The 17955-nt window shown below is 49.3% G+C and overlaps 6 protein-coding genes and 1 non-coding gene across 12 annotated transcripts; 6 read left to right on the top strand and 1 right to left on the bottom strand.

The window, feature by feature from the left end:
• Positions 1-353: 353 nt before the first annotated feature.
• On the top strand, positions 354-4395 carry FOXG_02311 (3',5'-cyclic-nucleotide phosphodiesterase). The gene is made up of 3 exons (XM_018379716.1): positions 354-846; positions 916-1290; positions 1579-4395. Exons 2-3 carry the CDS (start codon positions 1249-1251, stop codon positions 2398-2400), a joined length of 864 nt encoding a protein of 287 aa, XP_018235807.1. The 5' UTR covers positions 354-846; positions 916-1248; the 3' UTR covers positions 2401-4395.
• FOXG_02310 (uncharacterized protein) lies at positions 3244-4442 on the bottom strand. The gene has a single exon (XM_018379715.1). It carries the CDS (start codon positions 4295-4297, stop codon positions 3368-3370), a length of 930 nt encoding a protein of 309 aa, XP_018235806.1. The 5' UTR covers positions 4298-4442; the 3' UTR covers positions 3244-3367.
• Positions 4443-5104: 662 nt separating this feature from the next.
• Positions 5105-8225, top strand: FOXG_02309 (ribonuclease Z). Its single transcript, XM_018379714.1, has one exon. It carries the CDS (start codon positions 5226-5228, stop codon positions 7971-7973), a length of 2748 nt encoding a protein of 915 aa, XP_018235805.1. The 5' UTR covers positions 5105-5225; the 3' UTR covers positions 7974-8225.
• A 233-nt stretch (positions 8226-8458) lies between these two features.
• FOXG_18285 lies at positions 8459-8548 on the top strand. Its single transcript has one exon. It is a non-coding gene; the product is annotated as a tRNA-Arg (tRNA).
• FOXG_02308 (uncharacterized protein) lies at positions 8473-10950 on the top strand. Of its 6 annotated transcripts, XM_018379708.1 has the most exons (4): positions 8473-8909; positions 8990-9327; positions 9405-9538; positions 9599-10888. In XM_018379708.1, the coding sequence occupies exons 2-4, from the start codon at positions 9224-9226 to the stop codon at positions 10420-10422; spliced, it is 1062 nt and encodes a 353-aa protein (XP_018235799.1). In that variant the 5' UTR covers positions 8473-8909; positions 8990-9223; the 3' UTR covers positions 10423-10888. The 6 variants fall into 6 exon arrangements, with proteins under 6 accessions (XP_018235799.1, XP_018235804.1, XP_018235801.1 ...); XM_018379713.1 differs by having other exon boundaries at positions 8807-8909; positions 9405-10888; XM_018379710.1 differs by having other exon boundaries at positions 8807-8909; positions 8990-9538.
• Positions 10951-12187: 1237 nt separating this feature from the next.
• On the top strand, positions 12188-12645 carry FOXG_18284 (uncharacterized protein). Its single transcript, XM_018398347.1, has one exon. The coding sequence runs from the start codon at positions 12276-12278 to the stop codon at positions 12576-12578; it is 303 nt and encodes a 100-aa protein (XP_018235798.1). The 5' UTR covers positions 12188-12275; the 3' UTR covers positions 12579-12645.
• A 2664-nt stretch (positions 12646-15309) lies between these two features.
• FOXG_02307 (CMGC/CLK protein kinase) lies at positions 15310-17683 on the top strand (the record flags this gene model as incomplete). The annotated part of the gene is made up of 6 exons (XM_018379707.1): positions 15310-16218; positions 16278-16359; positions 16408-16755; positions 16808-17270; positions 17321-17408; positions 17459-17683. 6 exons carry the CDS (start codon positions 15310-15312, stop codon positions 17681-17683), a joined length of 2115 nt encoding a protein of 704 aa, XP_018235797.1.
• Positions 17684-17955: the final 272 nt, after the last annotated feature.

The following is a 17955-nucleotide window of genomic DNA, read 5'->3' as shown; positions in this document are numbered from 1 at the left end:
AATCCAAGCCAAACCAAGTCAAGTCAATCGTCTATCTGATCAGGCAAAAAGGGTCCAAGCTTCAACAAAGAACCTCGAGCTCCCCCAAGCTCAGCTCGCCCGTTTTAGCAGTGACGTTGTCCCCGTCTGGTGGGGGAACGACCCGTTGAGAGGGGTCGGGGGGCACGGGAACGCCGATGCAGGCTTACAAGCTAAACAAGGTTGAGGGCTGCTAGGACAGATCTGCGGCCTTGTAGCTGAGCCGGCATCTGAGCTGTGAGTTGTTCGATATTCCTCTTTTGGGGGGAGGGATAACGGGACTTGAGAGGGTGACACGCCAAGAGAGGAGAGTTGCGTTTCGGCGAGTGCGAGAACAATAAGTCGTGTGCTATATTTGAAGCTCATGTCTCTTGTCTTTGGGACATGTTCTTCACCTTCTTTGTTCAGTTCTACAAGCGGCAGAATCATAAATATCGCTCTGCATCGCCATACCCTGCCAAGCGGGATCAGAGCAAGGATCAACGTGGTCAAGTTCAGTCTATCGACAAGCGATATTCGGCGAGAGCGAAGCTATATCAGCACATCCGATCCAGTGCATACATATTGTATCAGCCTTGGTAGCACACGGCATTGAGAGAATAACGTTCTACGGCACAACGATAAATCCAATCACGTGTGCCATACCTTTTTCCCCTTCATTATTTTTCGGGTCCCTCCAAAAGCTCGCCTGAGCTGTCGGTATTTGCATCACACATTCCATACCAGAGCAGGCAAAAACAAGGGTTGCATCCCTTATCTATCGGAGAATATTAAAGAGCTACCAGTGGTTAATTCTCGAATCAACTACTGCAAGTTAAACAGCTTCAGGTTCGTGGATCAACTAAATCCATCTCTTATTCCGGAATTTGTAGTGTCCTAACTTATTTTGCTGCCTAGTGACTATAACCTCCAAAGCCAGTGACGGAGACGGCGCGCAACAGGAACAGGTCCACCGTTTTTACTTTGCAGCTTGAACCTTTCAGGCGGTACCTTACAGGGCTTTTAGTGGGGCAGCCAGCTAAACCATACCATCTCCAAGCATCTCCATCTCATCCCGTCTCCCTCCACTGCGACCTCTCCAGGGCCCTCCACCTCCACATCCACATCCCAGATCCCAGGGCAGGCATCAAATCGGCCGAGTTGAGTCAACCGTCGTCACTCAATTCTCTCCCTCCCTCTCTCGTTTCTATTCTTTTCTCTACTCTCTTTCTACTCTCCCAAAAGCAAATCATGGGAGCCGAAGTCGAGCCTGCTTTGCAGGTGATTGTATTGGTACGTATCATCTACGGTTAACAGCCTATCCCCATCCCTCGTTTGTTTACATGTGCACCGTCACATCTCCAAAAACCAATACCCACTGAGGTTCACCCGTGGTATAAGAACGGTTTTGGTGCATGAGGGCCATAAACAAAACACGTCGGATCATGTCGTGATTCGTGGTGGCGTTTGTCTTGCCGCATCCTCATACTCTATTTCACATTTCGGCTTCTCACTGCCGTGTTCCACATACTCACTCACTCATATGAACAAAAGTTGAACTCTAACTAACGTCAATCACAGGGCTCAGGAGGTGGTCCTCAAGAATCAAACACCACTGCTTTTCTAGTCCGTTCTGTCGCTCAAAAATGGCATCGTGGCTCTATCATCGCCGTCGATGCTGGCGTCCATCTCTCTGCTATCACACGTATCATGGAAGAATCGATACCTTCTCCACCACCGCCTCCTCCCTTCACACTTACCATTGGCCCCTTTGCAGGCCTTGAGCTGCCTTACTCTTCACCTTCTGCTAACGCATCTCACATCACGCGCTCTCTCGTCGACACATATCTCATCACTCATCCTCATCTTGATCACATCTCAGGCTTTGTAGTCAATACTGCTGGCTTCCCGGGCACAAGGCCGAAAAAACTGGCTGCTTTACCAAGCACAATCCAAGCTTTCAAGAATCACATTTTCAACAATGTGATATGGCCAAACCTAAGTGATGAGAACAACGGAGCTGGGCTGGTGACTTATATGAGATTGGTTGAAGGTGGCAGTCCGACACTCGGCGACGGTGAAAGTAGGGGTTACATCGAAGTTGCAGACGGACTCCTTATCAAGGTTTGGAGCGTAAGCCATGGGCATTGTCTCGAGAAGCATAGTCACCGGGGCTCAACATCGAGTGCATCTACTCGCTTCAGCAGCCATGATGCATCCATGCCACAAGGTCCCATCGCGCGCTCAGCATCTTACTACCCGGGATCTATATCCCTACATCGAGGGTCACTCATGATCCCCCAAAACAGCTTCAGCCCTGTAACGACTACATTGGAGCAGGAGCAAATTTGCGTCTACAACTCAAGCGCCCTACTTCATCCAGGAACCCACCACCCATCGTGAAGTCCTCATTTTCGGGGACGTTGAGCCTGATAGCATATCGCTAAGCCCGCGGAATCTGAATATCTGGCAACAAGCTGCGCCAAAGATCGCCTCTGGTAACCTCAAGGCTATCTTCATCGAGTGCAGCTACGATGAGTCGCAGGCCGAGGATCGTCTGTACGGGCACCTAAAGCCCCGCTATGTCATTGAGGAGCTGCGTGCACTGGCTCATGAGGTCGAAGTCGAACGCAAGTCGCATTATTCCGAACCTAAGAAGCGCAAGCGCATGGGCAGCACGACTGACGAGACTCCACGACGAAACCCTTCTATCGCGAATCTCACCTCTGAAGACCCCGTGTCTCCCAGGACCATCAAGGCTTCGACACCGGATTACGTTCACCCTGGTATTGAAACACCTCCTACACCGCACCTCGCTTCGCCGACGGCTGAGTTGACGCTCAACCCATCTGATTCCTTCACATCTGTGCCCAGGATAAAACGGCCCCTCGAAGGTCTCAAGGTTGTCATCATCCATGTCAAGGATCGACTGGATGATGGACCTGATGTTGGAAACACTATTCTGAAACAACTGCACAATTTTGAGAGCGAAACCGAGTCACCCTTGGGATGCGAATTCATCATCTCTCATTCTGGTCAGAGCATCTATCTCTGAGCACTTCATTTACCGGCGTTGAAATTTTCCGTTTTCTCTGTCATTTGGCCATATATGATTTCTTTTGTTCTATAGCACCTGGCTATAAGCTCTGTGGGCTTGTGCTACCGTTTGGGTTTAAGTTTGTTATACATTTTGCTTATATGAGGCGACGATTTGGTTTATGAGTATAACTCAGGGAATGAAAGGTGGGCATGTATCACTCCTGGGGAACTGTATTGCATGATGGCCATTTTGTTATTAAGCCCTGTTTGCGGGCTTGTTTAGTCTATATATTTGGTGTTTGGTCATGAATGAATATATACCACGTCTGACCTAGTTCTTTTGCTTTTGTATCTTTTCAGCTCCCTCTTGGCCACCGACGTCCTTATCAAAATCTGTTCTTGGGATCTCGAACGCCTCAGTAACCCTGGCATATGTGATTCCTCCTAATCGGCTGACTGGCTTCAACACACCAGGATCAACCATATTCTTATCCTCATTCAACGCATCCTCTCGAACCCAGAAACGAGTTCCCTCGAAAACGGCCATACAGCCAGACTTGTTTCCAGGTCGTACCTTACTGTCGAACTCCTTGAGCATATCGAGCTTGCACTCAATGCTAACAATAGCCTCGCCCACACGAGCACACTTGACAGTCTCGCAGTCGTACTTGGGTGTCAGGCCCGAGATATCCCACTCAGATACATCAGCAGGGGCGTTGACGCTAGCTGAGTTTGCGGCTTCGATGAAGTGCTCTGAGATGATGTTGATAACACACTCGCCGGATTCGGAGACGTTGCGAAGTGTGTCCTTCGCATTGGCGAGTCCAGATGCGAAACCAACAACAAACATGGGCGGGTCGTGGCCCATCATGTTGAAGTAACTGAACGGGGCGAGGTTCTTCTTTGTACCGTCGGGAGCTTGACTGCTCACAAAAGCGATAGGACGCGGTACAATAGCAGAGATGAGAAGCTTGTAATTGAACCCCGCAGGGCGACCCTCCTCATGAGGATCTATGGTGACATGTTTCTTATCACCATCATCCTTGCCCAACTTATTCGCACCCTCACCAAAAGTCCAATCCGCATCAACAGTCTTGGTGTAGCGAAACTGAGACTTGGCATCCAGCTCAGGCCTCGAAGCCTCGACCTTCTTAAAATCCGGGTGAGGATTGCGCTTGAGGATTGCGTCTCCCATGATGAATCGAGAGGTTGAAAATAGTCGTGATGAGTGAGTTGTGAGCGGTTTAAAGATGCGACGCATGGGGACCTGACTTGGGTTAAAATAAAAGTATGGGGATATTCGGAGGGGCTCGGGGTTAGATGTTGATTCCGGGGTATCTTTTCTATGGTAGTTAATTGGTAATGTTGCTAAGATCGTTTGTAATGCGTGATAAAGCAAGTGGATTGTCTTTTTCTCCACTGGTATTGGCTTTGGGTGAGGTCATTGATTGAGTACATTTCGAGTCAGGTATTGAGCCTTGATTCTTGACTATGATTCGAAGGAAGACTACTAGTTTCGGAAATACGGAATAAGACATATATGATGTTATAAGTGGTGGTTATTTTGGTAAGAGGAGATTACTTCTTTGATGTACGTTTAGGGGAAGGATTATTGCTCTCAGATCTCCTCCTTCAACGACGACGAAGCCAATACTGCGACATCGTCGGAGTTGCTCGCAAGTTAACCAATTACTAACTTTGGACCATCATCAAGAACCTTGTGATCAATTATCATTGGCCATCAACGCCAATAGTCCTCCCGCTTGGTATCCGATGAATGGTACTCTGAGCTGACATCAGAACTCAATATCAATGACCGGATCTCAGCTACATGTTTAAGAACCAGATAAGAACGAAGGCATCCTAACTCCAATAATAATATATAGATAGAACGCTATCATGCCAACCATATGTATTTTCAGGACCATAGCCTGATCTATAGGTAGGTAGTGATAGATTCGAAGGTTGTGTTGTTCTAAGTGTAGGGTAGTCATCTTACATAATGCAACCACTTCATGTGACAGCGCGAGCTAGCGGAACGCGGAAAGAGGAGTCATTCGCCGCGTCTAAATCTAGAAAAGAAAAAGTTGATTGTTTCAAGCAGAAAATATTGTATCGATTATGACATAGGCAGATGATGCATTTTTGTGTCACGCCGATTTCCCTCTTAACTCTTTAAAACTTCTCTCATGCAAACATGGGGCACTCGACGCCTCTCACATTTATTCAATTCTTGTAGCCTTCCATTACTACCAACTTTTTTATCTCAACGCCCCCCACCATCAACCTCACCTGGACTCTATTTCTGTAGACGAGCCTGGAACAGTTCACACCCAAAAGTAAAGTCTCGAGCTTTCAGAAAACCTCGCCTGTTCTCAGAATCTATCGTAAAACCAAAAGTGAGCGATTATTCTGCTGGTATTCCAATGGCGACTTCAGTTGAGATCGCTTCTGCGCCCACTGTGGACACTCCTGGCACTTGTCTCTTTGTCCACAGTGAGAGACGGGCATATTTGTTTGGCCGACCCGAAGAAGGGACTCAGCGCGCTTTCCAGAGCAGGAGACTAGGAATGGGAGCAACGGAACAGGTCTTTCTCAGCGGCAGTGTTTCATGGGAGTTGGTAGGAGGTCTGTTCGGCTATGTTCTCACGGTTGGTGGCGTACTAGAAGCTAGCAGAGAACAAACTGCAGTGATGAATGAGGAAAGGAAGAGCAAGGGTCAGAAGTTGACGAAGCAGGCTGCTTTTGAAACCATTCACATCCACGGTGGCGAGAATCTGAACCACACTTTGGCCGCATGCCGTCCCGTCATCTTACGACAGCCCATTTCCGTGCGCACGCATGAGCATAGAGAAAACCCTCGGCTTGAGAAAATCAAGAGCATAGAACCCGACTGGAAAGACGACGTGCTTCGTGTATGGAAGATTCCGATTCAACGAGATCGCCCCAGCAGCCCAAAGAAGCGTCGCAGGTCAAGCGCCATCGTTGGAGACCAAAAAAAACCACAGTTCAAAGAATGGTCACCACTTTCGGACCCTGAATATGCGTCCACTCTTGTTGAGAAGGTCATGTTCAATGGAAAACTCAAAGGCAACGGTATGCTCATCCCCGTCAAGCTGAGCGAGGTCAAGCCCAGGGATACGGTCTTTACACGCCAAGAAGGCGAAATAAAACTGTACAAGGGCCCGAGACCTGGCGATGGGTCAGAACTGACAGAACCGGATCAAACTGTTTGGGTGTTCCCCGAGAAGGAGGCTCAAATTGATCGCAGCGCGGATATCATCAACGTGACACATCGACGACTGCCCCCAACAATCTACAGCCAAAGCTCTATGTGCTATATCGTCAAATGCCTCGATCGTCGCGGGAAATTCAACCCTCAGAAGGCCAAGGAGCTTGGGGTACATGTCACTGACTTCAGGCATTTGACTGCGGGGAGCACTATAGTGACAAAAGATGGCGTCACTGTAACTCCTGAGCAGGTCCTTGGCGAGACTCAGCCTGGTCAAGGATTTATCCTCGCTGATATCGAGTCTCGCGATCTTATCGACTCTTTCATGGAGCGACCTGAATGGTCTAATTCTGAATTGATGTCTCATGTGGCTATCGTGTACTGGATTCTCGGCCCTGGAATAGCAGACGATGCTAGAATTCAGAAGTTTGTGGATGAGCACCCCACGATGAAGCATTTCTTTTGTGCTCAAGACACCTGCCCCAATATGATCTCTCTGGCTGGACCTGGGCAGTTACAGACCAAGCTACGGAGGATCGACCCTGAGAGATTCACTCTCCTCAAGTACGATAACGATATCAAGGGAGCCATGCCAAATGGATCACAAGTTGAGTCTGGCCGGATAGGAAACAAAATTTCGCTCATGCCCCGACTCAAATTTGGCGAAGGCGAGATTGCCCCGTTTCCTGCTCTCGGAGAGGCAGCTCAGTCTGTCAGTGATGAGATTCTCGAATTAGCACGAAAGGCTCGTGAAGAGACATCTGATCCTGAGTTTCTGCGAAAATTGGAAGAGGATGAACAAGATATTCCCAGCCGCGATGCTGAAATCATCCCCCTTGGAACTGGCTCTTCAATCCCAGGCAAATATCGCAATGTTTCGTCAACACTGATTCGGGTGCCTGGTATTGGAAACTATCTTCTCGATGTTGGTGAGGGCACTTTGGGTCAAATCCGACGTCTCTTTGGAGAGGAGGAAACTGGAAATATCCTCCGAGATCTCAGGTGCATTGTCATCAGCCATCTTCACGCTGATCATCACCTTGGTACTCCCAATTTGATCAAAGCTTGGTACGAACACACCATTGAAGACACCAATGCCAAGTTAGCTGTATCTTGTGTATCAAGATACAAGGCGCTCCTGGAAGAGGTCTCTCAAGTCGAGGATATTGGTTTCCACAGACTACATTTCCCCAATTGCAATAGCACCAAGCCCGATAAGCTCAACAACGGTCGCTTTGTGATCAAGAACGGCGACTTCGGGCTCCGTGCTATCAAGCGCATTCCAGTTCCTCACTGCTGGCTCTCCTACGGAACAGAACTCGAGCTCACATCCGGTCTCCGCATCGCATACTCAGGTGACTGCCGTCCCTCAGACGAGTTTGCACAGGAGTGCGAAGGTGCCCACCTACTTGTTCACGAGTGCACGTTCGACGATGACATGTTGTCTCACGCTAAGAAGAAGGGCCACTCTACGATGGGCGAGGCACTAGAGATTGCGCGCAAGATGAAGGCTCGAAGGACGCTGCTCACGCACTTCTCGCAACGCTATGTCAAGGCTGATTCGTTGAAGAGAGACGAGAGAGGTCGGGCTGGTGAGGCGCTCATGGCTCTTGATCTCATGAGTGTTAAGCTGGGAGATTTCAAGAAGGCGGCTGCTTTCCAGCCTGCGATTGCTATGCTCATGGCAGATGCGGGTGACAAATAAAGTCCATGGTATGAACAGACTTATATGATAGTAAAAGCATAGAGTTGTAACGCTATATATGACCTGTTGATGATGACTGTTCAAGTCTGCAGAGCCTTAGGAACAGAATAGATGCGAGTTTCTCCCATAGGAACATGACTTGAATTATTCGCAGCCGTCAACACAAGCTCTAAGGGTACAATAATAACTTTACGAATTAGAAGCTCACCAGATGTAGATTGAGAACCAATTATACATTCTATCCATGTCGAGATATCTTCTGTAGGGTGGCCGCATATGCGATTGAACACAGGAGATTCAGCGTCACCGTAACTCCACCCTCGAAACAATCTTTCAGCCCACAAGCAACTCAAAACTCTCATATATTAACAACGTATCCAAGACATTCCTATCATTCAGACATCAACGACGATGATCTTAGCAGCCAACGTGCCAATCTTGGAAGAGAATAGCAAGCGCACTCTTCATCGGAATTTAAAGGTTCCGGCCGCGTGGCCTAATGGCTAAGGCGCTAGATTTCGGTCTCCAGCTTCCGAACTCTCTAGAGATTCCAGGTTCGAATCCTGGCGTGGTCGATTACTTGCTGGAATATATCTTTTGCCAACTGGCACTCGTCGGCATTGTACTTTTTGCAGATCCGGTACTCAGAGTTGGGGACTCGGGATATCAACCCGCCAATCGCGGCTTGTTGATATACTGCTTAGGTTTTTGGTATCTCTTTGGTGACTGATATCGTTGCTCCGATAAGGGACCGGCCCGATATACGGAGTAGATGGACCCTGAATACTTCTTTTGATCTTCAAGTTGTGTCTATCTTGAAGTGAATTCCACCAGAAATTCTGAATTAATTCTAGAGATGCTCATGTCTACTCGGGACTCGTTCCGATTCTGCTTATGCGTAACCCCACGATTTTATAGCCCGGACCGGGGCTGCATGTACGTAAATTAAGCCATGTGCCGGCTCCGAAAGCGGGACTCACCTGCGGCTACGTTAGCTTATCGTCGCGTTTATTCAGAGCAACCCCCCTCCACCGGATTTTTTTGTCCCACGAAGTGGTCATTCGGGCATTTCTAGTCCACAAGAACCCCTCTAGCGGTCAATTAATTTATTACCTTTGCCTCGCCTTACTTTACTTCAGGTCAGGTAAAGCTTTGTTTGTTTCCCCCTCCCGCCGCCCTCTTGCTCGCGAGCGAATACCTTCGTTATCTCGAATCCGACAAAGAATCCGTCCCGTATCTACACATAGAACATGTCGGCCTCGCTTCCTGGCGCGCGGGAGCTTCCCGCTTCCCAGTATGACCTTGAAACATATATGGGACGGGTGCGCCATACAGTGGGCATCACAGACCCTACGTGAGTCCAATTGCTGAAACTCTGAACCTCCGACGACTTCAAGTATCATGAGCTGACCATGCTGGCGCATTCTCTAGGACCCTGTTCGCGGGCGCGACCGGACTCGAGGCGGCCAAGAAGCTGGTGACGGATTACAAGACGGGAAAGATCGAGCACATGTCACCATCTTTGTGGCATGCGAAGAAGGTTGTTGACTCTACGCTGCACCCTGGTATATATGGCCCTGGCAGAGTGCAATCATGACACCAGCTGACGAGATACTGTGCAACAGACACCGGCGAGCCCGTCTTCTTTCCCTTCCGAATGTCTTGCTATGTTCTGACCAACCTCGTCGTGACCGCCGGTATGCTTCAACCTGGCATGGGTACAGTCGGTATTGTTGGATGGCAAGTCTTCAACCAGTCCCTGAATGTCGCATTCAACACTGCCAATGGCAACAAGTCCTCCCCCATGTCGACCGAAGTCATGATCAAGTCATACCTCTCTGCAGTGGGGGCTTCTTGCTCTGTCGCTCTTGGTCTTAACGCCATTGTGCCTCGACTTAAGGTCACACCCTCCACCCGCCAAATTCTCGGTCGACTGATTCCCTTCGCTGCCGTTGCTACAGCTGCTGGCCTTAACACCTACCTCATGCGCCGGGACGAGATCGTCAAGGGCATCGATGTTCGACCTGTGCTTTCGGATGATGACAAGCAGAAGCTCATCGCCGAAGGCAAGTCAGAACGGGACGTCCCCTCGCTGGGCAAGTCTCAATCTGCTGCCAAGCTCGCTGTGTATCAAACCGCAGCCAGCCGAGTCTTCACAGCGTCTCCTATCATGGTTCTACCCCCTATGGTCTTGTACCATATCGAGAGCAGGCAAGCTTGGTACAAGAACCTCATGCAGAAGGAGTGGGTGCGTTCACGACCAGCCCTCGTCAAGGGTATTCCCCTGGGCATCAACTTGAGCTTGATCGCTCTCACCTCCTTTGCCGTCCTTCCTTTCGCTCTGGCTGTCTTCCCACAGCAACAAGAGGTGAGCGCTGAGTCACTCGAGCCTGAGTTCCATGGCAAGGGAGGAAAGAATGGCAAGGTTGTTTTCAACCGTGGCCTGTAAACGGCCTCTGTTGCATCAACAAAACCCCTTTAGCATGATGATCGTGAGAACGATTGCACATCTTGCTCAAGCTACCGTGCTATCATGCTGTCTGAACAGCAGTCGAGAGGCTTTCTTCAGATCTTGTTGAGGAAGCAACTTGTCACTGGCTAACAAACTAGAATTGCCTCAAACACGCACGGAGGAACAAAAGGGTTAAAAGTATGTCTCTTGGTTGGTTTGAAAATATGAGAGACAACGAGAACCGCAAAGACGGCGTTTATAGGATAGATAGAGATTCTTTGCTACTTTGAGAGCGTGCCAGGTCTGAAATGTTATGCAGGAACGCAAGTAAAAGAGCTTTTCAGGGCCAAAAGTTGCTCGATTTAGCCAATAGAGCTAGACTTGACTGTATCATTAGATATTAGACGAATGGACTCATACAACACCCCTTAAAGAGTGCAATATATTGTGACTTATACAGTTGTTGTCCTAGATCTCACGACGTATGTTAACCTTTTGATGAAAATGGACAGCTGTTGAAGTCTATGGTTGGTTGTAAGGGTCAAGTCGGCAGCGCAAGGTGGCCCTGTACCTTTCACAGTCGAATAAGACAACCCGATTCCATTAAACCACAGCCAATAAAGCATCGTTGTCAAGTTCATCAAGCCAATATCATCAAAGCGGGAGAAGAGCCTTGGAAGTCTACTGATTGCACATTTCGGTCAGACCTGGTCCAACAGTCAAACCATCGCCACCGGGATCGACAAGGCTAGCCCAGGCTAGATGCTGAGCCGACGCGTCGCGCCTGTTGAAGGAATGTAACCAAGCAAATGGCAGGACTACATATCTTGTGATAACCAAAAGAGAGAGGGGTAGTTTCTCTGTGCTTTCGTGTTTTACAAGAACAGACTCATACATACGTGAGATAGTCTCCACAGGAATATTCGTGAAGTGTCTAGATAAGGACTATTCAAAGTGACATGGCCATGGAAGTTGGTGACGATTCTTGGTGGGGCGTATTGGTTGGCAATACGGAGTGGCAGTGGCCTTGGATGGGGCAGAAGTGACCACTGCTGAGACTGTTAACACAAGGCGAAGCAGGAAACGCCGAGTCGAAAGCTCGTCCCGTTCGTTGTCTTCTGGGTTTGATGAAACGGGGGTGCCTAATACTAATTTGATGAGGAGGATTTGGTCAAGTACCGTAGCGTCTCAGTTCGGCAAGGACCACCTACCTATGAATAGCAACGGAATCATGGCCGTGATGAGAGGATGCGAAGTTTGATGCCCTCATAATAGACGTATCGCCGTCAGTAAGGAAATGAGACCCAGCCAACAGGAAACGGTAAATTGAGAACCCCAATCACGTTCGTGGCGCACAGTGGGGTGTCCTTGGGCTGAGAGAAGTAAGGAACGCCCTCCGCCAGAGTTGTCACGGTTGATTCAAGACATAGATGCACACTGTCCGCTCATAGAGATAACGCAGTAAAGAGAGAGAAGATACCTGAGATACTGTTCATTCTCACAGTACAGAGAATCGTTGGCAGCCCACCAAGGTCAACAAAGTCCTCGGAAAGAATGCATTTGGGGTTGTTGGCCTCCATATGTTCGAATCTGTAATTGAAGGGTCCATGTCAAACATTCTGAGAGCCGGGGAATAGTGACTGGCGGATAGGAGGGATCCATCGCCGAGGCGGGAGACGGGCATGTGCCGCAAAAGTGGACGAGTGTGTGCACCTGTGTGAAATGGTACGAACAAGTGCTCGAACACATTGTTCAGTAACCAAGTCCAGCCAAGGTTGTGAGTATGCTCGTGGTTCCTCAGAACAAGACGCTGCTGTTTATCGTATCAGCTCCTTCAGGCTCCTCTCAATATGCGGCTGGCTGCGACGAATGATGTCGGAGGCCGTGAGCTGACTGAACCTCTCATCAGCCCAAGACATCGGGTCAGCAAAAGTTCGGACGGGTGTCCACTGTCCACTGATCACTGGTGGTCATGCTGGAGTGTGGTGCAGAGAGGCTCTGGAACTGTAACGGCTGCATGCCCGGAACGATTCGAGACAGAATTGGTGGCATCCCCTCTCTGCAAGTGTGGGGTGCCTTGTCCGGGGTCTTCAAGGGCTGAGACGACGGACAATTGGATTTTCAGAACCATAGCAGGCATACAGCCAAGCTGAAGGTGAAATAGGGGGGCTACAGTGACACATAGAGCACTGTTTGTCATGTAATGAATCTACCACACCCACAACCTTGGCTTCAGACATTCTTTCCATCATCAACAAGTGTCAGCAAAGAGCGATCACTTCAACATGCACCAGAAAAGGCACGGGGTTGCTGGAGGGTCTTGGGTTGGCCAAAAGGCCCACCGCCAGCGTCACCCTGCCCTGGGGCGAAATGCGTACCAGATCTGATGCTCTTTGGGTGCGCAGAGAGTGGAAGTACCTAGGTAGAGTGCTAGACCCTTCCAGACGATTAAAGTTGAACTCTCTTTCAAGCGGTACAGAGGTACCAACGGGTAAACCGAACCGTATTTGCAATTGTCCCTGACTTGCTTGTAAAAGGGTTCTTTTCCGGCATCGAGCAGTCATATCCCAAATACCTGCACGAAGGAGTTGTATGAACAGATACAGGTGTGATTGTTCATGGACAACCACCTTTAGGTTAAGTGATAGGTACTGTATGGATACTGTTTGGTGTGCTCCGTAGGGTGTGGGTTCTGTGTGTGTTTCTGTGCAGTAGGGTCGCGTTTATGGCTGCCCTGTGAATGGATCTCTCATGACGTATATCCGATATGTTATTAACTGCTCGTCCCCATCAAATCGTCAAGATAAGAAGAAGTAATTGATGATTTTGAAGGCCATGGATGGATGAACAGAATCAAGTTTTGTTTCTCAGCAAACTCTGTACAAGCTCAAACGAATGATGACGATGAAAAGTCCCAGTGTTGGTCCAGGCACAACCAATTTTTCTTCTTCGGAACACAGTCTGAGTGTCAGGAGGGAGCGTTGTGTACTTCCATCATGAAACCTTGGAGGTACCGAGGCGTTTAGACCAAGGCCAGAATCATTCGTGCGATACGGCATCAGTACTTTGTGGGTCTCATATTGGTTGTACCTAAAGCATCCGTCACAGAACGGGCCCTCTTTCCAGCCTCTCAGGTCATCCTCACACCTGCCATCATGACACGAAAAGCCAATGATAAGGCACATCAAGCAATGATGAGGATCTACCTGAACGACTGAAGCGATCAAGGGATCAACTGGTTTGTATGTAATGTTTATTGAAGTACCGAGATCTGAACGCCTCATATCGTCATCTGGACTGATTTTAGTGGCATCCAATGTTTCTGTTCACACGATGGTCCCTGCCCTTTCTCACATCTGTTTGGAAAGATTTCTTTCAGATTGCCTAATAAGCAAGACAGCCGAGGATAATCTAGCGACATTGCAACGAATTTCATCTCAGGTGATATAGGCAGAGTGTATTCTGTATTTGTATTTGTTATCAATGACGGGATACCCTTTCGACGTCAAGATTGGATATTACTCGTTATTCTTCCGGCTGAAGTTATTATTCCGCAGCCTCAACCTCGGGAGCAAGCCTCGGGCCTTGGCAGAGAATGCTGCAATAAAGGATTAAAATATCATTCTAAGTTTTTCACACTTTACCTAAGTCTTTCTCTTATTACCCAAGGCCCTAATTTGTGGCCTTTCGGTTACCTCGAGAATTGGAGCCAAATGGAAGTGATGAATCAAGTATCCGAGCTTTATTGTCACTCACTGACAGGCACAGGCGTTTAGCACTTTGCCTCACTTGGCCGGGCATCTTCCCCAAAACAACCCTTTCCACTCAAGCCCTGTAAGTGATGGACCCTGGTTTTCCGACTGAGGTGCCCTGGGCCTGGAGAGCCGAATCGGGACGCCGCCACAGTATGATAAAAGTACCTCTGTATTTCCTGCCCAGTTCCACTGGAATTCCGCCTCTTCTTCTTGACCCCAAGATCGTAACCCGAGAGGAGAGGAGGAGAGGAGAGGAGGAGAGGAGGAGAGGAGACAGAGCACAACACAGCATCCATGAGTGACAAATCCACCCACTCCTTGATGGGGACTGAGGTGTTGAGGATGACGCCAAAAATACATGCTACCACTAGACGTCACCGCCTATAGGAAATGTACTCACAAGCAAATCTCTATCTGACCAACGTCACCCAGAATGGATCCCCTCAAATCTGCCCCGGCCACCCGTAACTTTGGCCAACGCTTTTTCCAAGACAAATGGGATGCCCGTGACGCCTTCAACCGGGCTTGGATGGACTCTTGAAGTCACTCCACTGCTTTCCTTTTGGCTATGACCCTCGCCTCGCCCATTCATCCCCACACATTAGTCTCAGTTCTTGAGAGAAAAGCAAGAATATTCTAACCCAACGAGACGTGACCTGCGATAAGCTGAACATAAGTGGACTGGGGCTCCTGCTACAGTGCCCCTTCGTAACCTTAACCCCTAACTCACACGCTGAGGCCACTGTACCTAGGTCGCTGGCCTTCACTGGGCGAGCGTTTTTTTCCCTCCTTCGCTCTTACTCTCTCTGTCCCGTCTGGGCACACCTATCCACCACCCTCACCACCAAAACCATTCACCAAACTAGGAGGTGCGCCCCCCGGGTCCTTCCCCAGTCCCGTTCCATCTCGCCTCTCTTCGCTCATCGGTTGTGTCCTTCTCCTCTTCACTCACGATTCCTCCATCGTACATACATGAACTTCAAGAAGGCCTACACATACGAATCGACGCGACGATTTGATCGGTCGCCTGTACCGTCCGATACAGCGAAACTGCACATCTCTCGTTTTTGTTTTTCGTGATCGCTACTGCCGCCTCTAAAGCCCTTGGGTGGCTTTGGCTTTCCCCATCATGTCAACACCAACTACAGCGACGGCTACGCTTCCACACTACAATCCTCACCATTACCAGCCCTCCTATGCCCATTCGCACACGCATCATCAGACTTATCAGCCGAACCCCAGCGCCAATTTTCGCTCTACTGTATCGAATCAGAATATCCTACCACCTCCGGTCTCTTCGGCCGTGTCGCCTTCCCACAGTGCCATTCTGCCGCCGCCGTACCAGCTCTCGCCTTTGGGATACTCTTCATCGGGTTCGAATGGAATAAGTTTGACCAACTCCAATTCTCGCTCTGCACACCACGCTCAGGAACCCAGCCCGCGACACGACGCGGCATACTCTGCAGGAAGCATGACGGAGCGAGCCCCTGCTACTCGCGCTGAGCAACCCTCGAGAAAGCGTAGACGCTCCAGAGAGCCCGACTGGGGCACCTTCTACAAGAATGGCCTGCCAAAGGAAATCATCGTCATTGACGACACACCCGAGCCTGAAGCAAACACTAGCCGGAAAATTACGAATGGCACTGCTGCTGCGCCCAGCGATAACACGAGCAGTCAGGTGGCTAAGAAGAGGAGACGAGAAGACGAGTCTGGCACTGTCCAGGCTTCGGGTTATCACATCAAATACCTCGAATCACAACACAGCACCCCTTTGCAGGTGTCAACACCAGCGGGCTCGTCCAATTCTAGCAGTGACCGCACCAATTCGGCACTTAACACTACCGCCCCGACATCACTTTCATCCAACGGCCAGTACGAGGAGGGACTGGCCCCCCTTAAGCGAAAGCGCACCCGTCAACAGGTGGCTAACGAAGCCAAACGTCGCGATGTAGATGGCCTCGGGGACTTCTTCACGTACAAGCCTCCACCTTTCCCTCCCAAGAAGGCGTCTGAGGTTAACGTACAAGTTATCCATGACGTGAGTTTTGACTCCACATTACTGAACAGGTTGAGATGAGATTATTAACGAATCGGTAGCGACATTACAACAAAAACGTCAAGGTTGATGATGACGATGGTCATTACATTGTCGTTCCTGATGCTGAACTCACAGAAAAGTGTAAGTCCATCATGCTCTCTCTTTAGACTTATCTAATAAAGTCCACAGACCAGATTGTCCGCCTACTGGGTCAGGGAACCTTCGGCAAGGTCGTTGAAGCCCACGATCGAAAACGTAACAAGGCCGTGGCGGTCAAGATCATCCGATCGGTTCAGAAATACAGAGATGCCTCACGGATAGAACTTCGCGTTCTCGAAACCCTCAAACGAAACGATGCAGAGAACCGTAACCGATGCATCCATCTACGAGACTGTTTCGACTATCGCGGCCACATTTGTATCGTCATGGATTTGCTTGATCAGAGTGTTTTCGATTTCCTCAAGGGCAATGGATTCGTTCCTTTTCCCAACAGTCAGATTCAGAGTTTTGCCCGACAACTCTTCACCAGTGTTGCTTGTAAGTTGGACGAACGAACAGTCTTGCTTGGCAGTGTATTAATTTGACTTAGTTCTGCACGACCTCAACTTGATCCATACCGACCTCAAGCCCGAGAACATCTTGCTCTGTAATCATGCCTATCAGACCTTTACATATAACCGCAAGATCCCTTCTTCCTCTTCGACTATCAGCCGTCAAGCTACACAGCGGCGTGTTCTACTGGATACAGAGATTCGGCTCATTGACTTTGGCTCTGCCACATTCCAAGACGAGTACCACTCCTCCGTGGTTTCAACACGCCATTACCGTGCCCCAGAAATCATCCTTGGACTTGGATGGTCGTTCCCTTGTGACATCTGGAGCATAGGATGCATCCTTGTCGAGTTCTTCACGGGTGATGCTCTCTTCCAGACTCATGATAATTTGGAACACCTGGCCATGATGGAGGCTGTCGTCGGATCAAGAATCGATAGCCATCTTGTCCAGGCTGTCAACAAGATGTCTTCAAGAAGTGGTGGTAATGCCGCCTCGAAGTCAGTCTCCTCGTGAAATGTTTCCTGGTTTACATGCTGACACTTTTCAGATATTTCAAGAGACTCAAACTTGACTATCCTACGCCAGATACAACTCGCGGCTCCCGTCGCTTTGTGAAGGCGATGAAGCACCTCGATGTAAGCACCCTTTTGCATGGCTTGCCATTGCTCGTGCTAACAGATAGCAGCAAATCATTCCCGGAAACAACACTTTCCTCAAGAACTTTGTCGATCTGCTAAAGAAGATATTCGTCTACGACCCTGCCCATCGTATTACTGCAAAGCAAGCCTTGCAGCACCCTTGGCTTAAGGAGATGGCCCAACCTGACGACGGCACCGAGGCGGCTAAGATCCGCATGGAGCGGATACGCATGGAACAACAGGCTCAGAGACATGGATATGTCCGAAGTTGATGACCAAAGTCTGATACCCCACTAACGACATATGAGCATGATTACGGAGTTCTGGTTTTCCAAGGCGTTGCATTGAAGGATAGGTATCGACGCAAGGAGAGGAATGTTTGATGCCGATTCAATTTTGCTCTTGTATTCTAGTGCCACAGCCATCGTATTTCGTCGCCCGTTCTGTTTACTAGGAGTTATCTCTGGCAGTTGGTTTGTTACGCAACGCTACGACTGGAGGGACTGGTGCATTTTCGATGGACAGCGTTGATGAGCCCAATATG

Source organism: Fusarium oxysporum, chromosome 5, assembly GCF_000149955.1.
Source record: "Fusarium oxysporum f. sp. lycopersici 4287 chromosome 5, whole genome shotgun sequence".
Taxonomy (NCBI): Eukaryota; Fungi; Ascomycota; class Sordariomycetes; order Hypocreales; family Nectriaceae; genus Fusarium; species Fusarium oxysporum.
Note: the sequence above shows the minus strand (reverse complement) of the source record. Positions and strands in the feature narration are given on the sequence as shown.